A 17,441-nucleotide genomic window follows, 5' to 3' on the forward strand; every position below is an offset into this window, starting at 1 on the left:
CCCATTACCATCTTAAAACATCTCAAGTAGCTAGAATTTACACTCGATTGTCCCAGTCCCACGAGAAAGTGGACAGCAGACGCGGGTGCGCAGGCGGGAGGGGTGAGTCGCACGCATGGGGCGGGGTGAGGGTTGGGGGGACGTGCGCCTCTTTTCGCGTAATTACGACGCGCGCGTCTGGCCGTGCGGCCCCAAGAGCGGCGGCGAGCGCGCAGCGGCGTCTGAGCCTCGGGGCGGGCCGTACCCCGGGCCGGAAGTGCGGGCGCGCCGGCGGCCGGGACCTCCGGAGTTGGTGGCGCAGAGCTGCGAGTGCCGTGCTGTGCGAGGTCCCCGGGCCCGAACGGCCGGCGCCATGTCGTCGGTGAGCCCCATCCAGATCCCCAGCCGCCTGCCGCTGCTGCTCACCCACGAGGGGGTGCTGCTGCCTGGCTCCACCATGCGCACCAGCGTGGACACGGCCCGCAACCTGCAGCTGGTGCGCAGCCGCCTGCTCAAGGGCACGTCGCTGCAGAGCACCATCCTGGGCGTCATCCCCAACACGCCCGACCCGGCGAGCGACGCGCAGGACCTGCCGCCACTGCACAGGTGGGCGCGCGCGCGCGCGCGCGGCCCCGCCGTGGCGCCGCGACCCCGGCCCCGGCCGGCGGGGCTCCGGAGGGGGGAGGGGCGGCCTTCGCGGCTGGGTGCTGCCCCCTAACAGGTGAAGTAGGGGTGACAGGTGTCCACTCGCGACCGCTCAGTGAGAGAGCTCTGGAGGCAGTGCGACGCTACAGTGAACTGTCACTGCGAACAAATCAGAATCCCCTTTCCCGAACCCCCACCCCCCACCCCCAGGTCTTAACTTTCCAGGCCGCTCCCTTCTCTGCCTTCCCTTCCTCCCTGTCACTTTGGACCTCTCGAGTGTGACACTTGTTACTCCGCAGGCTTTCCCTTTTTTCTATCCCACCTGAACCGCATCACCCCTGCTGTTAACTTGCGCCGCCTCTCTTCCGCACCCCCTCGCCTGCCCCTTCTCTCTTCCCCGCCCTGCTTTCCTTCTGAACACGCCTTCCCTGCCCACAGGTGCCCTTGGCTCCGCTTCTGGCGCTTGCTCCTCGTCTCAGCTCCTTGTCTCTGAGCATTCCTCAGGCCCCGCGTGTTCACCGAGAGAGCGCCCTGCGCGCTGGCTGTAGTCGTGTGACTTTGGCTGGGGGACAACCTGTGCCCGTCTCTTTCTTCGTCTCGTATGTGGGCGCGAATGGTCCGTCTCTTGGGTGTGCGGGGAAGATCAAGTGAAATAACGTGTCTTCTGCTTGGTGCTGCTCCGTGGGGAGTTGCCTGTCTAGACTGTGAGCACTGGCCACCGGTGCACACTGGGATGCTGGGGTGGCCTGTTGTCCTGGTTTGCTGAGGACCCTCCTGGTTTTCGCACTGAACGAGTCCTTGGTCCCAGACAAACCCCTCACCCTAAACGCGCTGTAAGTGTACCTACCACACACACAGTACATTTTGAAAACTTCATCTGAAACACGTTGATTACGAAAGGACTACATTTTCTGTAGATTAGGCCCTGGAATGGTAAGATTTTGGCTCTTGGCACTTAAAGACAAAACATTAGCATTTTTGCCTGTATCTTTTCCCCTTATCACACAAGCACTAAAATTTGCATGTGTGACTCCCATTGCGTTTCTGTCGCACGGTGCTGGGCTCGCTGTGGGCGAATGCTGGCCCCTCAGACCCGCCGCCCATCCCTAGCTCCTCCTGAGGAGTCTCCCCCTTGGAGCCCTTGTTCGCCTGCGGGTGCCCTCGCGTGAAGGTCAGGCCTCCTGGCTCCATGGGTTTCGGGAGGGTTAAGACAGCCTTATTTTTACCCAAAACCTTGTGACTGTACACATTTTTTAAAAAGCAAGTCCATAGCTTTCTTCAAATGCCCGAAGGAGACTGGTGCCTCTCCCCTCCCCCCAAAGCAAAACTGAGCAAAACAAACCCCGAAAGACCTAACAGCCCATTATCAGCCTGTGTTGGGAAAGCTTTGCTTTTCCCAAGGTTTCGGCTCCGGTCTGACCGGCGTGGGGGATTGCCAGAGTGGGGCTGGCCACTTCCCAGGTCGCAGCGAACTCTGGTGAGTTGCATTGGTTGCTGGTTTCCCTACGCCTGACCTGACCCCTGACCTGACCCCTGAAGGCTCTGTTGACCCCTCCTCCCAGAGTTCCTGCTCCCCATGCCCGGGCACTTAGGCGCCTGTCGAGTCAGAGTGGCCTCGGTTGGACTTCTCCTTGTCTTCCTCTTGTGCGCGCGCACGCACGGTGATCCCCGTGGGCACGCGGTGAGTCTCAGAGGCGGAGGTGGCCCTCGCTTAGGCTGGAGGGACTGTGTGTCGGCATTATCCTGGCCAGATACTGGAGGGTTTTTAAACTCATTTGATGGAAGTCCCTGTGAGAAGACCAGTAACTGAACCCTACACCCTCCTGCACGGAAGCGTGTGCTGGGATTCAGGCGGGGTGACCTCTGGCCCTTGATGCCCACATTGCTGCCTTTGTTTTGGGTGAATAGTGATGTTAAGTTTAATCATTTAAGTCAGAAAATGTTCCACAGAATTCCAGCATTGGAAGGACCCACCCGACCACCCAGCTTTCCTGGAAACGCTGTTTGCTCTCCAAAAAGTCTGTGCAGAAAGATCACACTGCATTCTCGGTACTGGCTTCCACTGCCTTTTTTTTCTCTAACATGATCCTGGAACACCCTTTACTTTAAAAAATTGAAAAAAATGAAAACCTTTACCAGCACAAACATCGAGTCATTCATAACATTATTCTGTGTTGCCACGCACTCCTCCCTTGTGGGTTACCTGCTCTTCCGGACGGCGGTCTCCGGGGGGAAGGCCGGCTGCCTCTGCTCCTGCCTGCTCCTTTACCCCATCCAGGGGACACTGAGGGAGTCTTCAAGGAGCAGCCGGAGTCAGTCTGCCCCCTGGGCTCCCTGCCACGCAGAAGAGCGGGCCAGATGTTGACTTCCGGAACCGGCTCCCCTGCGGTCCTGCCCCGCAGCCCTGCCCCGCCTGCCGCGCGCAAGCAGTGCCTGGCGCCGGGCCTCTTCCCGGGAAGAGCTGTGGGTCACCCCTGCAGGCTGGGACTTGGGACCCGGCGCCCGTCCCACCGCAGGCCACCCTGCTTAACGGGGCTGTATTTTCAGTGGCTCCGGAGGGGCCCGTTGCTTTCTTAGTGAATACGGTAGGAGTTCGCACTGCCTGTAGGGAGGTCACGTCGTCCCGTCTCCCTCCACCCTCCCATTCGTCGGGGCTGGTTTCTCCGCCCCTCTGCGTCGTGCGGCTCCTTCTCCGCCTCCGAGACCCCAGACCAGTTTCCTTGCACTTGTCTCGCGGGAAGCGAATGCGTTGTACGTGCAGCACAGGTGTTCGGTTTTATCGCTCGGATGCACGGTCTGTGCCGGTCGCCAGTTCTGTCTGCTAGCGTGCCGAGGCACCGGCCATAGTAAGAAACACTGACCATAGTGAGGTTTAAAAGTTTAGCCTTCTGTGTTAGCAAATGGGTCATGATTAGCTCCAGTTAGAGCTTCCTGAATGTATTCATCTGAAGGTAGAGCCCAGTTAGGACTTCCAGAAATTCCGCGGACCTTGAGAGAGGGCGGCGCTGCGGTGCGGATCTGCAGAGCCGCTGCGCCCTGGGGGGAAGGGCGGCGCCGGCGCAGTGCGCAAACTCGGATCTACGGCAAAAGCAAAGTGTAGCTTTTCGGTCACGCCTAGTAAAGGAGGTGTTATTTAGGAAGGTGACTAACTTGATACAGGGTCTACTATGTATCAAGTCCTACTAGTTAGAGGGAAAGTGTTAACTGACCATTTTGTTCACTTAACACCTGTTCTGATGTACAGGCCTGTGTGCTGCTCGCGCTCCGCAGACCCTGCGCGTGCACGCGGCGCAGGCGTGGGGCGGCCCTGCGGCGTCGGGAAGGTCTCTGCATGTGCTCCCCACTGCCCGAGTGCCGCGTCCTGCCTCTGTCACAGCCCGCTCGTTCTCGCAGTGTCTCAGCCCTTTTAGTTACTGTCGTACGTGCCCTGGTGACCTGTGACCCCTGATCTTCGCTGTTGCTACTGCAGTGGCTTTGGGGTGCCGTGGACTGCACCCATGGAAGTGGGAACTCGGTGGCCGGCTGTGTCCTGACTGACTGTGGCCCGTCTGGCTCCCTCTCCACGGCCCTTCTATGACCTGAGACTCGACAGTCTTGAAATCAGGCCCTAGAGTAACCCTGCAGTGGCCTCTAGGTGTTCGAGTGGAGGGAGGAGTCGTACGCCTCTCCCTTAAAATCAAAAGCTAGAGAGGGTCAAGCTCAGGGAGGGGGTGTGTGGGAAGCCAGCACGGGCTGAACGCCCTGTGCGCCTGTCAGCCAATCTGTGAACGTGACGCAGGTGTTCCTGCAGGAAATGAAAGTGCCGAGTGCTCCAGGGAGCACACAGATGACAGGAGAGGGAGACAGCCTTATCGCTGGTCATGGGGACAGTGTCCGTGGTCTGGGGAGAGGGCCGACCCGGCCACCACTTCCCCTCCGTCCATAGCCTCCTCCCGTTCATTACCCCCCTCTTCCTGCAAGACCAGCTGGAAACTTTGTCTTTTACCGTTTCTTCTCTCCTGGCTGCAGCCCCTCTTTTGAAAAGAAATTCATAGCACGGTCTTTTCAAAACCCTTCGTGGCTTCCCCGCTTCTCCCTCCTCTCCGTCGGCCGGTCAGGGGGGTTGCTAGGAGTGGCAGGTGCTCGGACGGCGAGGAAGGGGGGCAGGCCTGTCCCTCCACCGGCCCTGGGAGGGGCGTGGTCCCCCTTGGCCAGGCCAGTGGAGCAGCCCCCGCTCCCAGCCCTGGTGGTCCGGAGACTTCGGAAACGGCCCCGAGGGCAACAGAGCTGGCGCTCGGAGAGGCGGATGCCGCCAGGACAGGGTGTCTGATCTGTTAGGGAAAAAGTAGAAAGCACTTTCTGGTAAGTGGATGAGCATTGTCTTTGGAGACGCCGCACTGCTGCCCGCTGAGCAGACCGCGGTGCAGCGTGGACACACGTTCTGCAGGCACCGGGAAACCAGAGATCCCTGGGACGCTGTTGTGTCGCCTGCTGGACCGCGGGGCTCCGGGTCCGAGCCCGCGGTGTCCGAGAGGGAGGCGTGCCCGCACGAGGCCTCGGAGCCCAGCAGACGGCAGCGCTGTCTGGAAGGACGTTCGCGCAAACGTGGTCTTTCCCCGAGCCTTCCACCCAGAATGCCCTGTGCCGGGTGTCGTTCCTGGCCGTCTGTCAGTTCACAGGTCACGGTTCTCTTTAAAGGGGGCACGTCCGAGCCGCTGTCAGTGATTCGGGTGAGAGCCAGCGAGCGCGCTTTCGCCCCTCTGCAGTCTGTCTCCCGGGGGAGAGACGCCGTGCGTGTCCCTCTCACGGGCAGCAGAAGTATTTTACCGGCGTTGTGAGAAAACCCCTTTTCGGCCTCTCCTGGGATCAGTGGCGTGGCCCAAATAAATAAGCTCATCTCCTGATCTGGGGGTTTGGGTTACCGCCTCTCTCCCTCTGGCGTCCGGTGTGCAAGCCGCCGAGGCCAGGGATCCGGCTCCTCGCCGGCTGCTGTTGCCCGTGGGGGTCGTGAGCGCCTCCTGCACCGAGAGAGCGTCAGGGAGCGGCGTCCACAGCGAACTCGGGTCCCGGCCGGTCTCCGTCCTCCGGCTGCCGCCTGCGTGCTCAGGCAGCCTGAGCTGGTTCCCAGGAGACGGGGGGACAGCCCCCTTTTAGCAGCCGCAGCACAGATAACTGCGTGACAGATCGTTGCCGCATTATTTCCCGTTTTTAAAGCGTAGGGCTTCTTCCTCCCCACCAAACTATCTCCCTGCTTTTTTCGGTGTGAGCGATTGTTGAAGTCAGTTTTCACCCCTGTGCCCCTGACAGGACCGGAAGGGCGGCGGGGAGGGCTGTGCGGCCCGAGGTTACGCGCCACCTGCAGGAGGGGGTTGCAGGGCAGCGGCCACGTGCACGGTGCGTGCGGAGCGGACAGGCGCGCCAGGTCCGTCGGTGCCGCGTCTGCAGGCTCCGCCTCCTGTTTGGGGGCGAGGGCAGTGTTCTCGCGTGACCGTGCCCAGGGTGTTGGGGCTCTGGGCCCTTTGGTTCTTTTCCGAAATGACGGCCTGTCCTCGGGCCAAAGAGAGAAAATACGGCTTCAGTTTGGGATCTGGGGGTGTCTTCTGAACATCGGTCTTCCTATTTTGTGTCACTTTGGCTTAGTTTGGATGGGGCTTCCTCTCTGTGAATTAAGGTTGTGTGCTACGTAGTCGGCGTCGTGTGTTGTACAAGGAGTCGAGACTTAAGTACGATGCACCTTTCTCAACTTGTAGCAGGCGAGGTGACCGCCGGTTAGAACAGCATTCAGTCTGTGCCCTCCGGAGCTGATGGGTGCTGGTCTCTGACCCCCGCCCCCGTGACCCTGTGGCCTCTGATACTAACCCCCGCTTTTAGAGACTCGGTCTTCAGGAGCGTATCTGTGAATTCCCAGACCCGAGGTCCCTTTGTGTCGAGGAGGGTTTGTGGAAGTTTTGCAGCTTGCGTAACAGCCCTGGCGCGATGCCGGCAGCAGAACTGGTGTTGGAGCCGAGGCCCTTGGGTGGGTGCACACCCTGCTGTGCGAGTCTGTTTACGCCACTAATATTGACCCTGACAGAGGGTTGCCGCACGCCTAGGTGGGAAAACTAAGCTATGTAACTGTCGGCCACTTTCGTGTTTTTATGCTTGAAGAACCCAAAGGTGTAGGAATGTCTACCCGATTCCTGAAAGGGGTGCTGAGGAGAAGGCGCTGCCCGGGGCCGACGGCCGTGGCAGAGCCCCCGGAGCCCCGGCACCAGGGCACCCGGAGCCGCACGTTCTCGGAGTTGGGGCGGAGCTCCCGGGTGGGGCAGCAGCCCTGGGGGCGGGTGTCTGTCCCCGCAGACGGGACGTTTGTAACTCGGGCGCTTGGCGTGTGTTTCAGGATCGGGACGGCCGCCCTGGCCGTGCAGGTCGTGGGCAGCAACTGGCCGAAGCCCCACTACACCCTGCTGGTCACGGGCCTGTGCCGCTTCCAGATCGTCCAGGTGCTGAAGGAGAAGCCGTACCCGGTCGCCGAGGTGGAGCAGCTGGACCGGCTGGAGGAGTTCCCCCACAGCGGCAGGACCCGGGAGGAGCTGGGGGAGCTGTCGGAGCAGTTCTACAAGTACGCCGTGCAGGTGAGTGCAGGTGAGCCCTGCCGTGCAGGTGAGCGCGGGTGAGCCCTGCCGTTCGGGCCCCAGTGCGCCTGTTCTTCGGCGCCCCCGCCGCCCTGAGAGAGGGCAGATTTGCTGGACGGCGAGGTTTCGGGGCAGCCTGTGTCCACGTGGCTTACTAATGCGCCAGTGTCAGTTTGCTTGTCTTTGAGGTGATACCTCCATCACTCCAGGACATGCCCACCAACCCTTGGTAACGTTTTTCCAAAAAGCATTTCTAGAATTTTCCTTATAACTTCCAGTGTCTCCAAACCAGACAGCTATGAGAAGTAAACACATTAAAAAATGAAAATACTGCTGTTTGTCCAGAGTGTCGAGGCACCGAGCTGAGCCACACAGGCCACGCCGGCTCAGACGTGCGGGGACGGACACTCCACCACGTGGCACTGGGCCCGGCGGTGACGCCGGGAGGTGGAGCGCGCGGCAGACCGATTCTGCCTGCGCGAGGGACCCAGGCGGGTTAGAGGCCGGTCCCAGAGGTGCCCCCGCTGTCCTGGAGCAGGAAAAGGACGTGGGGCCCGCGGCTACGAGGCGTCTGCCCGGAAGGAACTGTTGCCTCCCCTCCCGTTTATGGGGCAGGGCGGGGGGTCTCCCAGCCCCGTGGGTGTGCAGAGCAGGTGGGAGACAGGCCTGCCAGGGCCCAGGGGGAGGTGGGGTCCTCGCCAGCGCAGCCCCGCTGACGACCAGCTACTGGGACTGGACCGGCCTGGAGCGGAGCACCCTCCACGCCAAGGTGTACCCTGGGAGCTGACGCGCAGAACTCCTTTGAGGTCCGTGTGCAGGCTCCCGTGGGCCCAGGCGTCCTCCTAGACGGCAGAGTTGCAGCTTCCGCCTGGTTAGCATAATAGCGTCCGCCACGTCCAGCTTCCAGAACTTACGGGTGGTGCTGCGATTGTGCAAGAGGAGGCCCTGTTCTCGGAACAAGGGCCGCGAGGCCTGCGGCTTCTCTGTCCAGCTGCGAAGTGATCGTGTGTGGGAGTGGGGGTGGGGGTGGGGGTGGGAGTGGGGGAAGCAGGCAGGGAGGTGCGGCAAGGCGTGAACAGTTGGTGGGATTAGGGGAGGACACACAGTTTATTGCACGGTCGCCACTTTTCTGTCCATGCCCTTGTTTTCTGCATGAAACTTAAAATAAAATCACAAATTCATAAAGCTTTTTCTAAACATGAGCATCATGCACTTTCTTTGAGCCATTTTCCCCTTCGTCCCGGTGGGCGTCCTGAAAGCGCCCCCTCCCCCTCCGAGCCGCACGGACCCCACGCTGGGCCAGCCAGCGACCTCCCGACCACGGGGACCCAGGGACCCGGGCCCAGACACGGCCCCGCACGGCAGGCTGGGTTCCAAGAGCTGGCACTCACACCGGGCGTCTCTCTCTCTCTCTCCCCCCCCCCCCCCCCCTCCTCAGCTGGTGGAGATGCTGGACATGTCGGTCCCCGCCGTGGCGAAGCTGCGGCGGCTCCTGGACAGCCTTCCCAGGGAGGCGCTCCCCGACATCCTGACCTCCATCATCCGCACCAGCAACAAGGAGAAGCTGCAGGTAGCGCCCCCTGCTGGAGGGAGGGCGGGCTGGCGCCGCCCCTTTCTGGTGGGGACTGGAGGGCGTGCACACGCGGACCTCGGGTCGGGGACACTGGGGGCTCCCAGAAGTGGTGACGGCAACTCTCAAAGCGACGGCCGTCGGCCAGTTCACGGGGCAGCTGACGCAGGGAGTGAGGACGAAGGCAGACACCTACTTGAACTCCGCTGCCGGAGGAGCCCCGTCTCAGTGTTTCTGGGCGTGTGGCGCCGGGACCTTCCCGCCGCGTCTGGTGTTTCTCTCAGGGACCGCCCGCCGTCAGGGCACGTGTGCTGTGGTTTCCGTTTCAGTGTCTCTCAAGTGAAGAAATACAAGTGCGAAACCTTAGATCTGCATTCCCCCCAAACCATGGAAGCTCTCTCGCAGACTTACTTTTATAGTACCTTTTAGCAGTGGGCTTTCCTGAATCTTCCTGGAACACCGACGCTGGTTTGCAGTGGAACAAGCCTGCTCGCTTGATCCGTTCATTGAACACTCAAGTCCAGCAGCTGTAGCAGCAGGGGCAGCGGGTGCAGGCCGCTGGGTGTGGTCCGGGAGTTCAGTGCTGCGGGGCGGGGGGTGCGGGGGGTGCAGGAACCCCGGTTCCCGGCGGCAGGCTGGCCGGCCAGCCAGGCACGGCAGGCAGTTCCTCGGAGGGCGTGCGAGCACTCGGAGCTCAGACGACGGGGCGTGGAAGGTGCTCAGAGCGCTTCCAGTCTCGTGTGTGTGTGTGTGTGTGTGTGTGAGACTTTAGTATTTCGAACCCAGAACTTGTCCACACCTCATGTCCACACACACGTGGTCTCGGCTGTGAGGGAAGGACTCCCGGAAGGAGCGGACGTGAAGCGTGGGTCTTGTTCTTGCTCCTGGGGCAGCACACGCGGCCTCATTTCAAGTGAAAGCTCGGGCTGCTCTTTCCCCGCTTCGCAGGGCTCTGGTGTGGGCGCCAGACGGGTTGACTGGTCTGGTTAACCGGGTGGCGCTGGCCGAGGGGCGCCTGTGAGGACGGTGGGCGCGGGCGGGCGGTGCCGCTGGGCGCGCGTCCCCAAGAGCGCGGAGCGGGTCTCTCACGGGCGCCCCCTTAGATCCTAGACGCCGTGAGCCTGGAGGAGCGCTTCAAGATGACCATCCCGCTGCTCGTGCGGCAGATCGAGGGCCTGAAGCTGCTGCAGAAAACCAGGAAGCACAAGCAGGACGAGGACAAGCGGGCAAGTGCTCCCCGGGACCCACGTCCCCAAGACCCAGGTCCCCGGGTTCCCGGTCGTCCGTCCTCCTGCGGTGCCAGACCCCACGAGGTCCTTGAAGGAAAAGAGGGGGAGGAGTAAAGAAACAGACAGAAGAGAAGTTTCATGGCCTCTTACCGGTGGAGCTACCGATAACATTTTCCATTTCAGCGTGTTTCCCTCTCGTCTTTTTCATGTCAGAATCTTTTTTTTTTTTTCCTAAGCAGGCAAACATTTTCTCTTCTCTGGTTTTGGTTCGGTGGTCGTCAAAAAACAATGACGCGCTCAGCCCTTTCCCTCGTTGCCAGGCGTTGTGCAGCGTTTCCGTGTTTCCTGTGGTTTCAAAGCCAGCAGAGATCTGCTCTGAGTGTCTGAGTGCAACCTTTTTTTGCGGGCTGTCACATTAAGAAAAGGCAACGAGCCCTGTGGGCGGAGTTAAGATCCGACCCTGCGGGTGCGGGCAGGGGTGAAAAGGAGCGCCCTCGAGGGCCGTCAGAGACGCAGTGAGGGGAGTGGTCGAGGCCCGAGGGCCACAGAGTGGAGGCGGAGGCTCTCCCCCGCTGGGACGGACGGTCAGAAGCGGTCCGGAGGCGGCGAGAGGGAGCATTCCCGCAGGCCGTGTCGCTTGAAGCGAACGCCGCAGGTCCGAACTGTTTCTGGCGTGAGATCAGACTTGGTTCTTCATCTGAGGCAGAGAGGCCAGGGCAGGCGCTGCCGTGGGGGTGGAAAACTGAGCTCACGGTCAGCAGCCGTGCTGGTCACTTGAAGGGAAACTGTTGCGAGTTGCTCGGGAAAAGCCCCCAGCAGGGGGCGGTGTTCGGAGGCAGAGGAGGCTCGGGGCGCTGTCCGGGTGGGTCCCCGTCGGCCTCCTTGCCCCCCTGGGAGCTGAGCGCCGTTCTCAGAGCAGCCGGCCAGGGCAGGGGTTTCTGCATAAAAAAGCACTTTGTCTCAACGGCAGGGTCATTGATGTGCTTTGTTTTCAATCTCTCTCTGAAAGAAGATACTGCATTTTCAGTTTTTATCCTTTATTTTATTAGTTTTTACCTGCTAACTGGTACCTTCTGTAGGGCTAAAAGTATATATTTAACATTTCTGTTTTTATAAAGTTACATTATTGTTCCCTGCTTTGTGTCTTTAACTTTTTATATTGGAATGCAGTAAATGGGTCATTTCGTAGGCTAAAAACAAAAATACATTCTGAGGCTTCTGGATGCGATGCCAGCCTCACGTTTCGCTGCGGTGAGGGCCGGTGCGCAGTCCTTACGTCGGTGGCTGGGACGGGCGGAGGCAGGTTTGAAAGGCGGTCGTGTAAAGCACCATTGCAGCGGGCCGCGGGCGGAAGCTGTAGGATGTGCCCGGGGCGAAGCAGAAGTGTGTGGGGGGGGGGGAGCCCCACCCCCGGCTGCAGTGGCAGAGCTGCTGGGGTGGTGCCTGGAGGGACTCGGGTCAGAGCCCGGGTCTGAAAGGGGGAAGGCCTCCTCCCCTGTGTGCCCGAGACCCAGGCCTGCGCGATGGTGGGGAGGTCAGAGACTCGGGGAGGTCGGGATGTCGGAGGCAGGGTGGGGCGGGTCCAGCCGCGGAGCGGTGGGCGGTGCCTGTGTCCGGGGCCCAGTGGCGGCGGTGGCGGCGGCAGGGCGAGGACGGGAGCCCCTGGGTGCTTCTGCTGCCTCTGGCGGTCGGTTTCCTGGTGTTCCTCCGCGGTGCTGTGAGCAGACGCCAGAGTCACGCCACGCGGTCATGGTCGGCTGCCACTTTCTGCCGCCTTCCCCTCTGCGTGTGCCCCGTAGGGGGCGCTCTGGACCTCGGTTGGATCCCATCAACCGTGGCCGTGGCGTGTGTACTCGGCCCCGGGCGTGAGCGTCTGTGTGGCCGGGAGCTTCTCTCCGGGGTGTGTCGACATCAGTTTCACCCCCTCCCCCCTTCCTCCCGTAGGTGATAGCCATTCGCCCCACGCGGAGGGCCATGCCCCTCCCGGGCATTTTAGAGGACGAGGAGGAGGAGGAGGAGAACGATGACATCGTGATGCTGGAGAAGAAGATCCGGGCGTCCCACATGCCCGAGCAGGCGCACAGGGTCTGCCTCAAAGAGATCCGGAGGTGAGTCGGGGCGGCCCTCCCTGCCTCCATGGGGGCGCTCCGCTTGGGGGCTGCAAAGGTGCCGCCCCGGCAACAGACCTGCTGCTCTGCATGGGAAAGGAAAGCCGATCACGGCACATTGTAGATGCTCCGCGCTCTCTCCGTTTCTTCCGTGACTGGGGACTCGGACCTGCCTGTCCACCTTTGTCCCAGCACCGTCAGCTCTCAGCTGCCTGCCCTCCCCGGTTCTCAGGCTCTCGCCGTGCTCGGGGCAGCTCCCCTCCTCACCCCTCGTCCGGTAACACGGCCCTGCTGCCCCGAGCTCACAGCACCGCCCTGCTCTCCTGCAACGCCCTCCCACCCGCAGGGCCTGCAGTCAGAGGCGGTCCCTGCCGTGACTTGCGTCTGTCGGCGTGGAGAGCGGGCCACCCTGGCGTCGATGGCGTGTCTGTTTGCTCCCTGTGTCCTCCCCGGTGACCGTGCTCTCCGGAGGGTGGGGCGGGCGTCTCCCTTTGTGCAGGTGACAGCCGGGGGCTCGTACCGTCTAGCCGTGTTTTATTTTCACGCATTCGTGCACCACAACAGGCCCGACCGAAGGCGCTCTCTCTGAGCTTCACGGTTAGGAACCTGAGTGCGTGCAGCTGAGGGGCGTTCCGTGGTGACGCCCTGGGTGAACAGAACACGCCCAGCACACGGGGTGTGCTCCTGCACACCGTGGGCCGCAAGCACCTTTGATTAAACAGGCCAGTGCCGGCGTGCTCGTGTGAGCGGGCTGCGGCTCTGACGTGAAAACACGGTTGTGCGTGGCGAGGCACCTGAGTCCCTCTGTGGTGAGGAGATGATGGCTGCATGTGACGTGAGACGCTGGGACGCACTGACACCGGCGTGGCCATGTTTCCAGGCCGGCGTCAGACCCGGGGTCCCGCCCTCCCCCAGTCTGCAGTTATAGCAATACCTGCAACTGTGTTTTGTAGCGTACCTTCCAAACAAAGTAAATCTTTTGTTAGCTAGTGGGTAAAACTTTCCAGGTTTAGTTAACCAGATGTGACAACATGTTGCATTTTTCTCCAAAAAACAGAGAGAAGCCTGGGTTTCCTCTTCACGGAAGGCTTTTCTCCTGAACGTGGTTGCTCTGTGTTCCTTCCCCGCAGACTGAAAAAGATGCCTCAGTCCATGCCGGAGTACGCTCTGACGAGGAACTACCTGGAGCTCATGGTGGAGCTGCCCTGGAACAAAAGCACAACTGGTGAGCCAGCCGGTAGCAGTCTTGTCGCGTCCGATCCTCAGGCTGTGCTCACACGACTCCTGCGGGAACCCAGGGCGCGGTGACCCCCGAGCGGCCTGCGCCCACCCGCTCCTGCCGGCCGGCTGGGCTCGCCCGGGGAGGAAGAGGCGTTTCCCTGCGCAGGTGGCAGCTGCTCCACCGGCCTCCGTGCCAGTGCGTGCGCGAGCTTGGCGGGCACCCGTTTGTGTCTCTGGTGGGTGTGCGACACTTCTCCCGTTGCACGGCAGGCGTTTCCTCGGTAACGTTGTCCTGGGTTGCGGGGTTTATTGTAACTGACACAACTGTGGAGAAACGCAGGGCAGGGTGCGCGAGGTGTGATGGCCTGGGGACGTTGGAGTGACAGCTCCGATTCTTCCCCGGTAGTAACTCTCGGCTTCCTGCCTCCCCAGGCTGCCGCGTCCTGTTTACAAAGTGAAATTAATCACAAGCCAGCGTCAGTGTAGCGACTTGGGGGGAAATGTTTATGGAGCAGGGAGCTGACTCCCATTTTTTATGAAAGTAGCCAAGACAGTGTAAACACAGGGCAAAGCAGTTACTATTTTTGCAACCAGGGAAGGAGGCCACTCCCTGTGCCAGAGCCCGGGTGAGTTTCTGCAGGGGAGAGCCCCAGGCGCCCGCCCGCCGGGAAGAAGCGCGTGCCACTGTGCGGTGCGTCCGCAGGGAGTGGCGGTGGGGCCAGTGGGGAGGGCCAGTGCTGAGCGCCCGGCCCCGGCCCGTGTGGACCAGGTCTGACTGCGACCTGTGGGCGTGGCGAGGAGGCCACAGAGGCCTGTTGTCCCGCCCCAGGGCCTTGTCCCCCTCCCGGGCAGAGCCCCGCGGCGAGGGGAGCGGAAGCGGTGGGAGACGTGGGTGTTCTGACGAGCCCACCGCGAGCGGAAGGAGCCGGCAGGACCGTCTCAGACTTCCGGCCGTGAGCAGGGAAGCGTGTTCCGGTGCGGTTTAGACCTCTCCCGTGTGCGTGACTCCAAACGGGAGGGGCGCCTCCCCTTCGAACCACTGACGGGGACGGCCGGAAGGCCTGCAGTCCCGCCCGGAGGAGATGCGGACGGTGACGACAGAGGGTGGGAGTGGCCTCGTCTCACGAGTGCGGGAGACCTTCCTTTTTAACGCTCTCCCACTCGCTGTGTTTCTGGGGAGAAGTTCCTTCCCAGTGCTCTTCGTGTTTCTCTAAACTGCCTAGGATTTCGTTTTTAACTTCCTAAGGTTAATTAGGAATGGACGATGTATTATAAAACTGCCTGTCACATACAAAACGACATCTCGGGAAGCTTGTCTCCTCGGCCGTGGTGACACGGTAACTGCATCGGCGCCGTAATGTCTCCGCACAGCTGACCCAGACCCCACAGGACTGTGATCCCACGGGGCTGTTCCGTCTTTGCAGACACCGCGCACGTGGGACCGGCCTGCAGCTGCCCTTGGAGTGGCCGGGCCAGGTCTCGGTGCCAAGGCCGGCCCTGCACAGACCGCTGGGAGCTCCCGCTCTTTCGTTCGCTCACACGTACCGGTTGGGTTCCGCACGAAGCCTGGTTGCTCGGCCGGGGCTCGCTGGAATCAGTACTCCTGCAGTGTGATCACACGTACTGCTGCTTAGCTGGGGTTTTGTAGACCGTTCCGGGAGCTAGAGTGTTATTTAAAGACGTTTTTCTCCTGCACAAGAAGCACGAGCGAGGCTCAAACTCCCAGAGGAGAGGGTGGGGCTGTGTGCGTTGCTCTCCCCCCCACCCCCCGTGCTCTCTCGCTGGGGGGGGGGGTCCGGCGGCCATGCCTGACCCCCGGCTGCCACCCCACTGGGGAATTCATTCTGGCTTCCCCGACTTGGTGGCTCACCTGCGAGTGTTCTGAGTACACCGCACGCCAGGAGACCCGGGGAAAGCTTGTCATCAGAAACAGCCCTGCTCACACGTCCGGTTTCAGACAGCACAGTTGGTGGGAACTGGGCACGTCCTCGCGTCTCAGGGCAGACACTGCGTCTTGGGGGCGAGGGGACCAAGTCCGGGTCCGCCCCAGAGGCACGTTCGGGGGTGCGGGGGACCCGAGCCCGTCCTGGTGCCGCGTCTCTTCTCGGGCAACGTGTGGGCCCCAGCCGGCCCCGAGAGGAGCTTCTCTGCTTGCGCTCACGCCATGTCTGTTGTCGGTCGGCTCCCCCCAGACCGCCTGGACATCCGTGCGGCCCGGGCCCTGCTGGACAGCGACCACTACGCCATGGAGAAGCTGAAGAAGCGCGTGCTGGAGTACCTGGCCGTCAGGCAGCTGAAGAGCGACCTGAAGGGCCCCATCCTGTGCTTCGTGGGCCCCCCCGGCGTCGGGAAGACCAGCGTCGGGCGGTCCGTGGCCAAGACCCTGGGCCGGGAGTTCCACAGGATCGCGCTGGGAGGCGTGTGCGACCAGTCGGACATCCGGGGGCACAGGTGGGGCTCCTCCCGGCTGCGTCCTCCCCACTGACTCGGCTGTCCCAGGGCAGGGCAGGGCGGGGCATCCCCTGCAGGGCTGCGGGGTGCTGAGTGGAAGGGGCATGGGCCTCCCTGTGACGGGGTCCCCCCCGCTCCCCTGGAGCCTCACCTGCACACAGGTGTGAATCGGCCACGACCGGGGCGTCTTCACGGCGCTCTGGCCCCGTGGCCTCTCGGGAGCAGCGGCCAGACCTCTGGGAGGGCGAGGAGTGGGTGCAGCGGGGGGTGAGGGCGGGAGGAGCCGAACTCCCGCTTGAGAGGGCTGCCTCACGGCGGGAGCGGGAGTTGCGAGGGGGAAGGTGAGCGTCGCTGTCCAGGCTCATCCTGGGGTGATGGGCACTTTCCCCGTGGAAACCCACGGGGCGGGGAGGGCCGAGTCTGCTCACCTGCCGTGCTGGATCGGAGTGCGTGTGAGCTCACTGCGCGCTGCTGCTGCTGCTCAGGCTGGAGGACGCTGGGGCAGCACGAACCCCTGTTTCCCGGTCCTGGGGGACAGAGCAAGGGCAGGCTGTGAGGTGACGTGCCCCCCCCCCCCCGTGTGTGTGTGTGTGTGTGTGTGTGTGGTGAGGGCACCATGCGGCTGTGTATGCTTCCCCAAGGTGTGGCGCGCTGTGCACCTCAGACTCGGTGATTGTGTGTGTGTGCGTGTGTGTGTGCATGTGTGTGTGTGTGTGTGTGCGTGTGTGTGTGTGTGTGGTGAGGGCACCTTGTGGCTGTGTATGCTTCCCCAAGGTGTGGCGCGCTGTGCACCTCAGACTCGGTGATGTGTGTGTGTGCGTGTGTGTGTGTGTCGGCCAGATCGGACCCAGCTGTGCTTCCTACAGAACCCGCTGAGCTTCCGGTCAGGGCGACCGAGCTGCACACACAACCTCCGTCCTTGAGACGAGACCCTCGGCTGTGCGGCGTGCAGGAGACCCCAGTCCGGAGTGGGGGCTCGCACGTGTGGGCCGGAGCCACCAGGGCCCGGGCACTTCCACTGTGTGGCGACGGGCCCGTGCGGAGGAGACCCGGGTTGTGGGGAAGGATCTGGTGCTTTTACAGCGTCTGGTTTCCCGCCTGCCTCCTCAAAGGTCCCCGGCCCCGGGGCGGGGCGGGAAGCTTCGGAAAGTGGCATGGAAAACGGTTCTCTTTATCCTTCTCTGTTTGCTTACCATTCTCACGGGTTACAGAAAACTCATTCCGAGGTTTTAGCCGAAAAGCGGTGAGGGCTGCAGGGGAGTCAGGGAGTGGACCTGGGCCGTCCTCTCTGGCCGTTTCAGACGCTGCTCGTGTCACCGAGAGCGTCTCATTCTCGCTTGCGCCACTAGAGGCTGTCGTTGGCTTTCACAGAGAAGGTGGCATCTTGGGCGGGTTTCGGGGGAGCTGGCCCCAGGGCCGGAGTCCTCTCGTTACAGCTGCAGCACTTGGGGGGTGTGTCCCCCATTTGGGTGGCTTGGGCCGGGCACTCGGAGCTGACTCGGCCTCTCTCCCCCTTCTGGGCTCTCCCGCGTGGTGTCGTGTGTGTGTGTGTGTGTGTGTGTGTGTGAGAGAGAGACGGGCGCCGGGGGACGAGCCGGGGCGGGTGTTCTTGTGTGGCAGTAGCGTCTCAGGCACGTGACACGCC

General features: G+C 62.1%; 1 protein-coding gene across 1 annotated transcript in view; it reads left to right on the plus strand.

Moving 5' to 3' along the window:
- Window positions 1-251: 251 nt before the first annotated feature.
- The window catches only part of LONP2 (lon peptidase 2, peroxisomal), a 31,392-nt gene continuing 14,202 nt past the window's right edge, over window positions 252-17,441 (plus strand). The window contains exons 1-7 of the mRNA XM_028502055.2: window positions 252-585; window positions 6,983-7,217; window positions 8,656-8,787; window positions 9,891-10,013; window positions 11,961-12,124; window positions 13,255-13,349; window positions 15,538-15,796. Coding sequence (XP_028357856.1) covers window positions 353-585; window positions 6,983-7,217; window positions 8,656-8,787; window positions 9,891-10,013; window positions 11,961-12,124; window positions 13,255-13,349; window positions 15,538-15,796 — 1,241 coding nt within the window. The 5' untranslated portion in view covers window positions 252-352. The remainder of the gene's footprint in view (window positions 586-6,982; window positions 7,218-8,655; window positions 8,788-9,890; window positions 10,014-11,960; window positions 12,125-13,254; window positions 13,350-15,537; window positions 15,797-17,441) is intronic.

Source organism: Phyllostomus discolor, chromosome 12, assembly GCF_004126475.2.
Source record: "Phyllostomus discolor isolate MPI-MPIP mPhyDis1 chromosome 12, mPhyDis1.pri.v3, whole genome shotgun sequence".
In the NCBI taxonomy this organism is placed as follows: Eukaryota; Metazoa; Chordata; class Mammalia; order Chiroptera; family Phyllostomidae; genus Phyllostomus; species Phyllostomus discolor.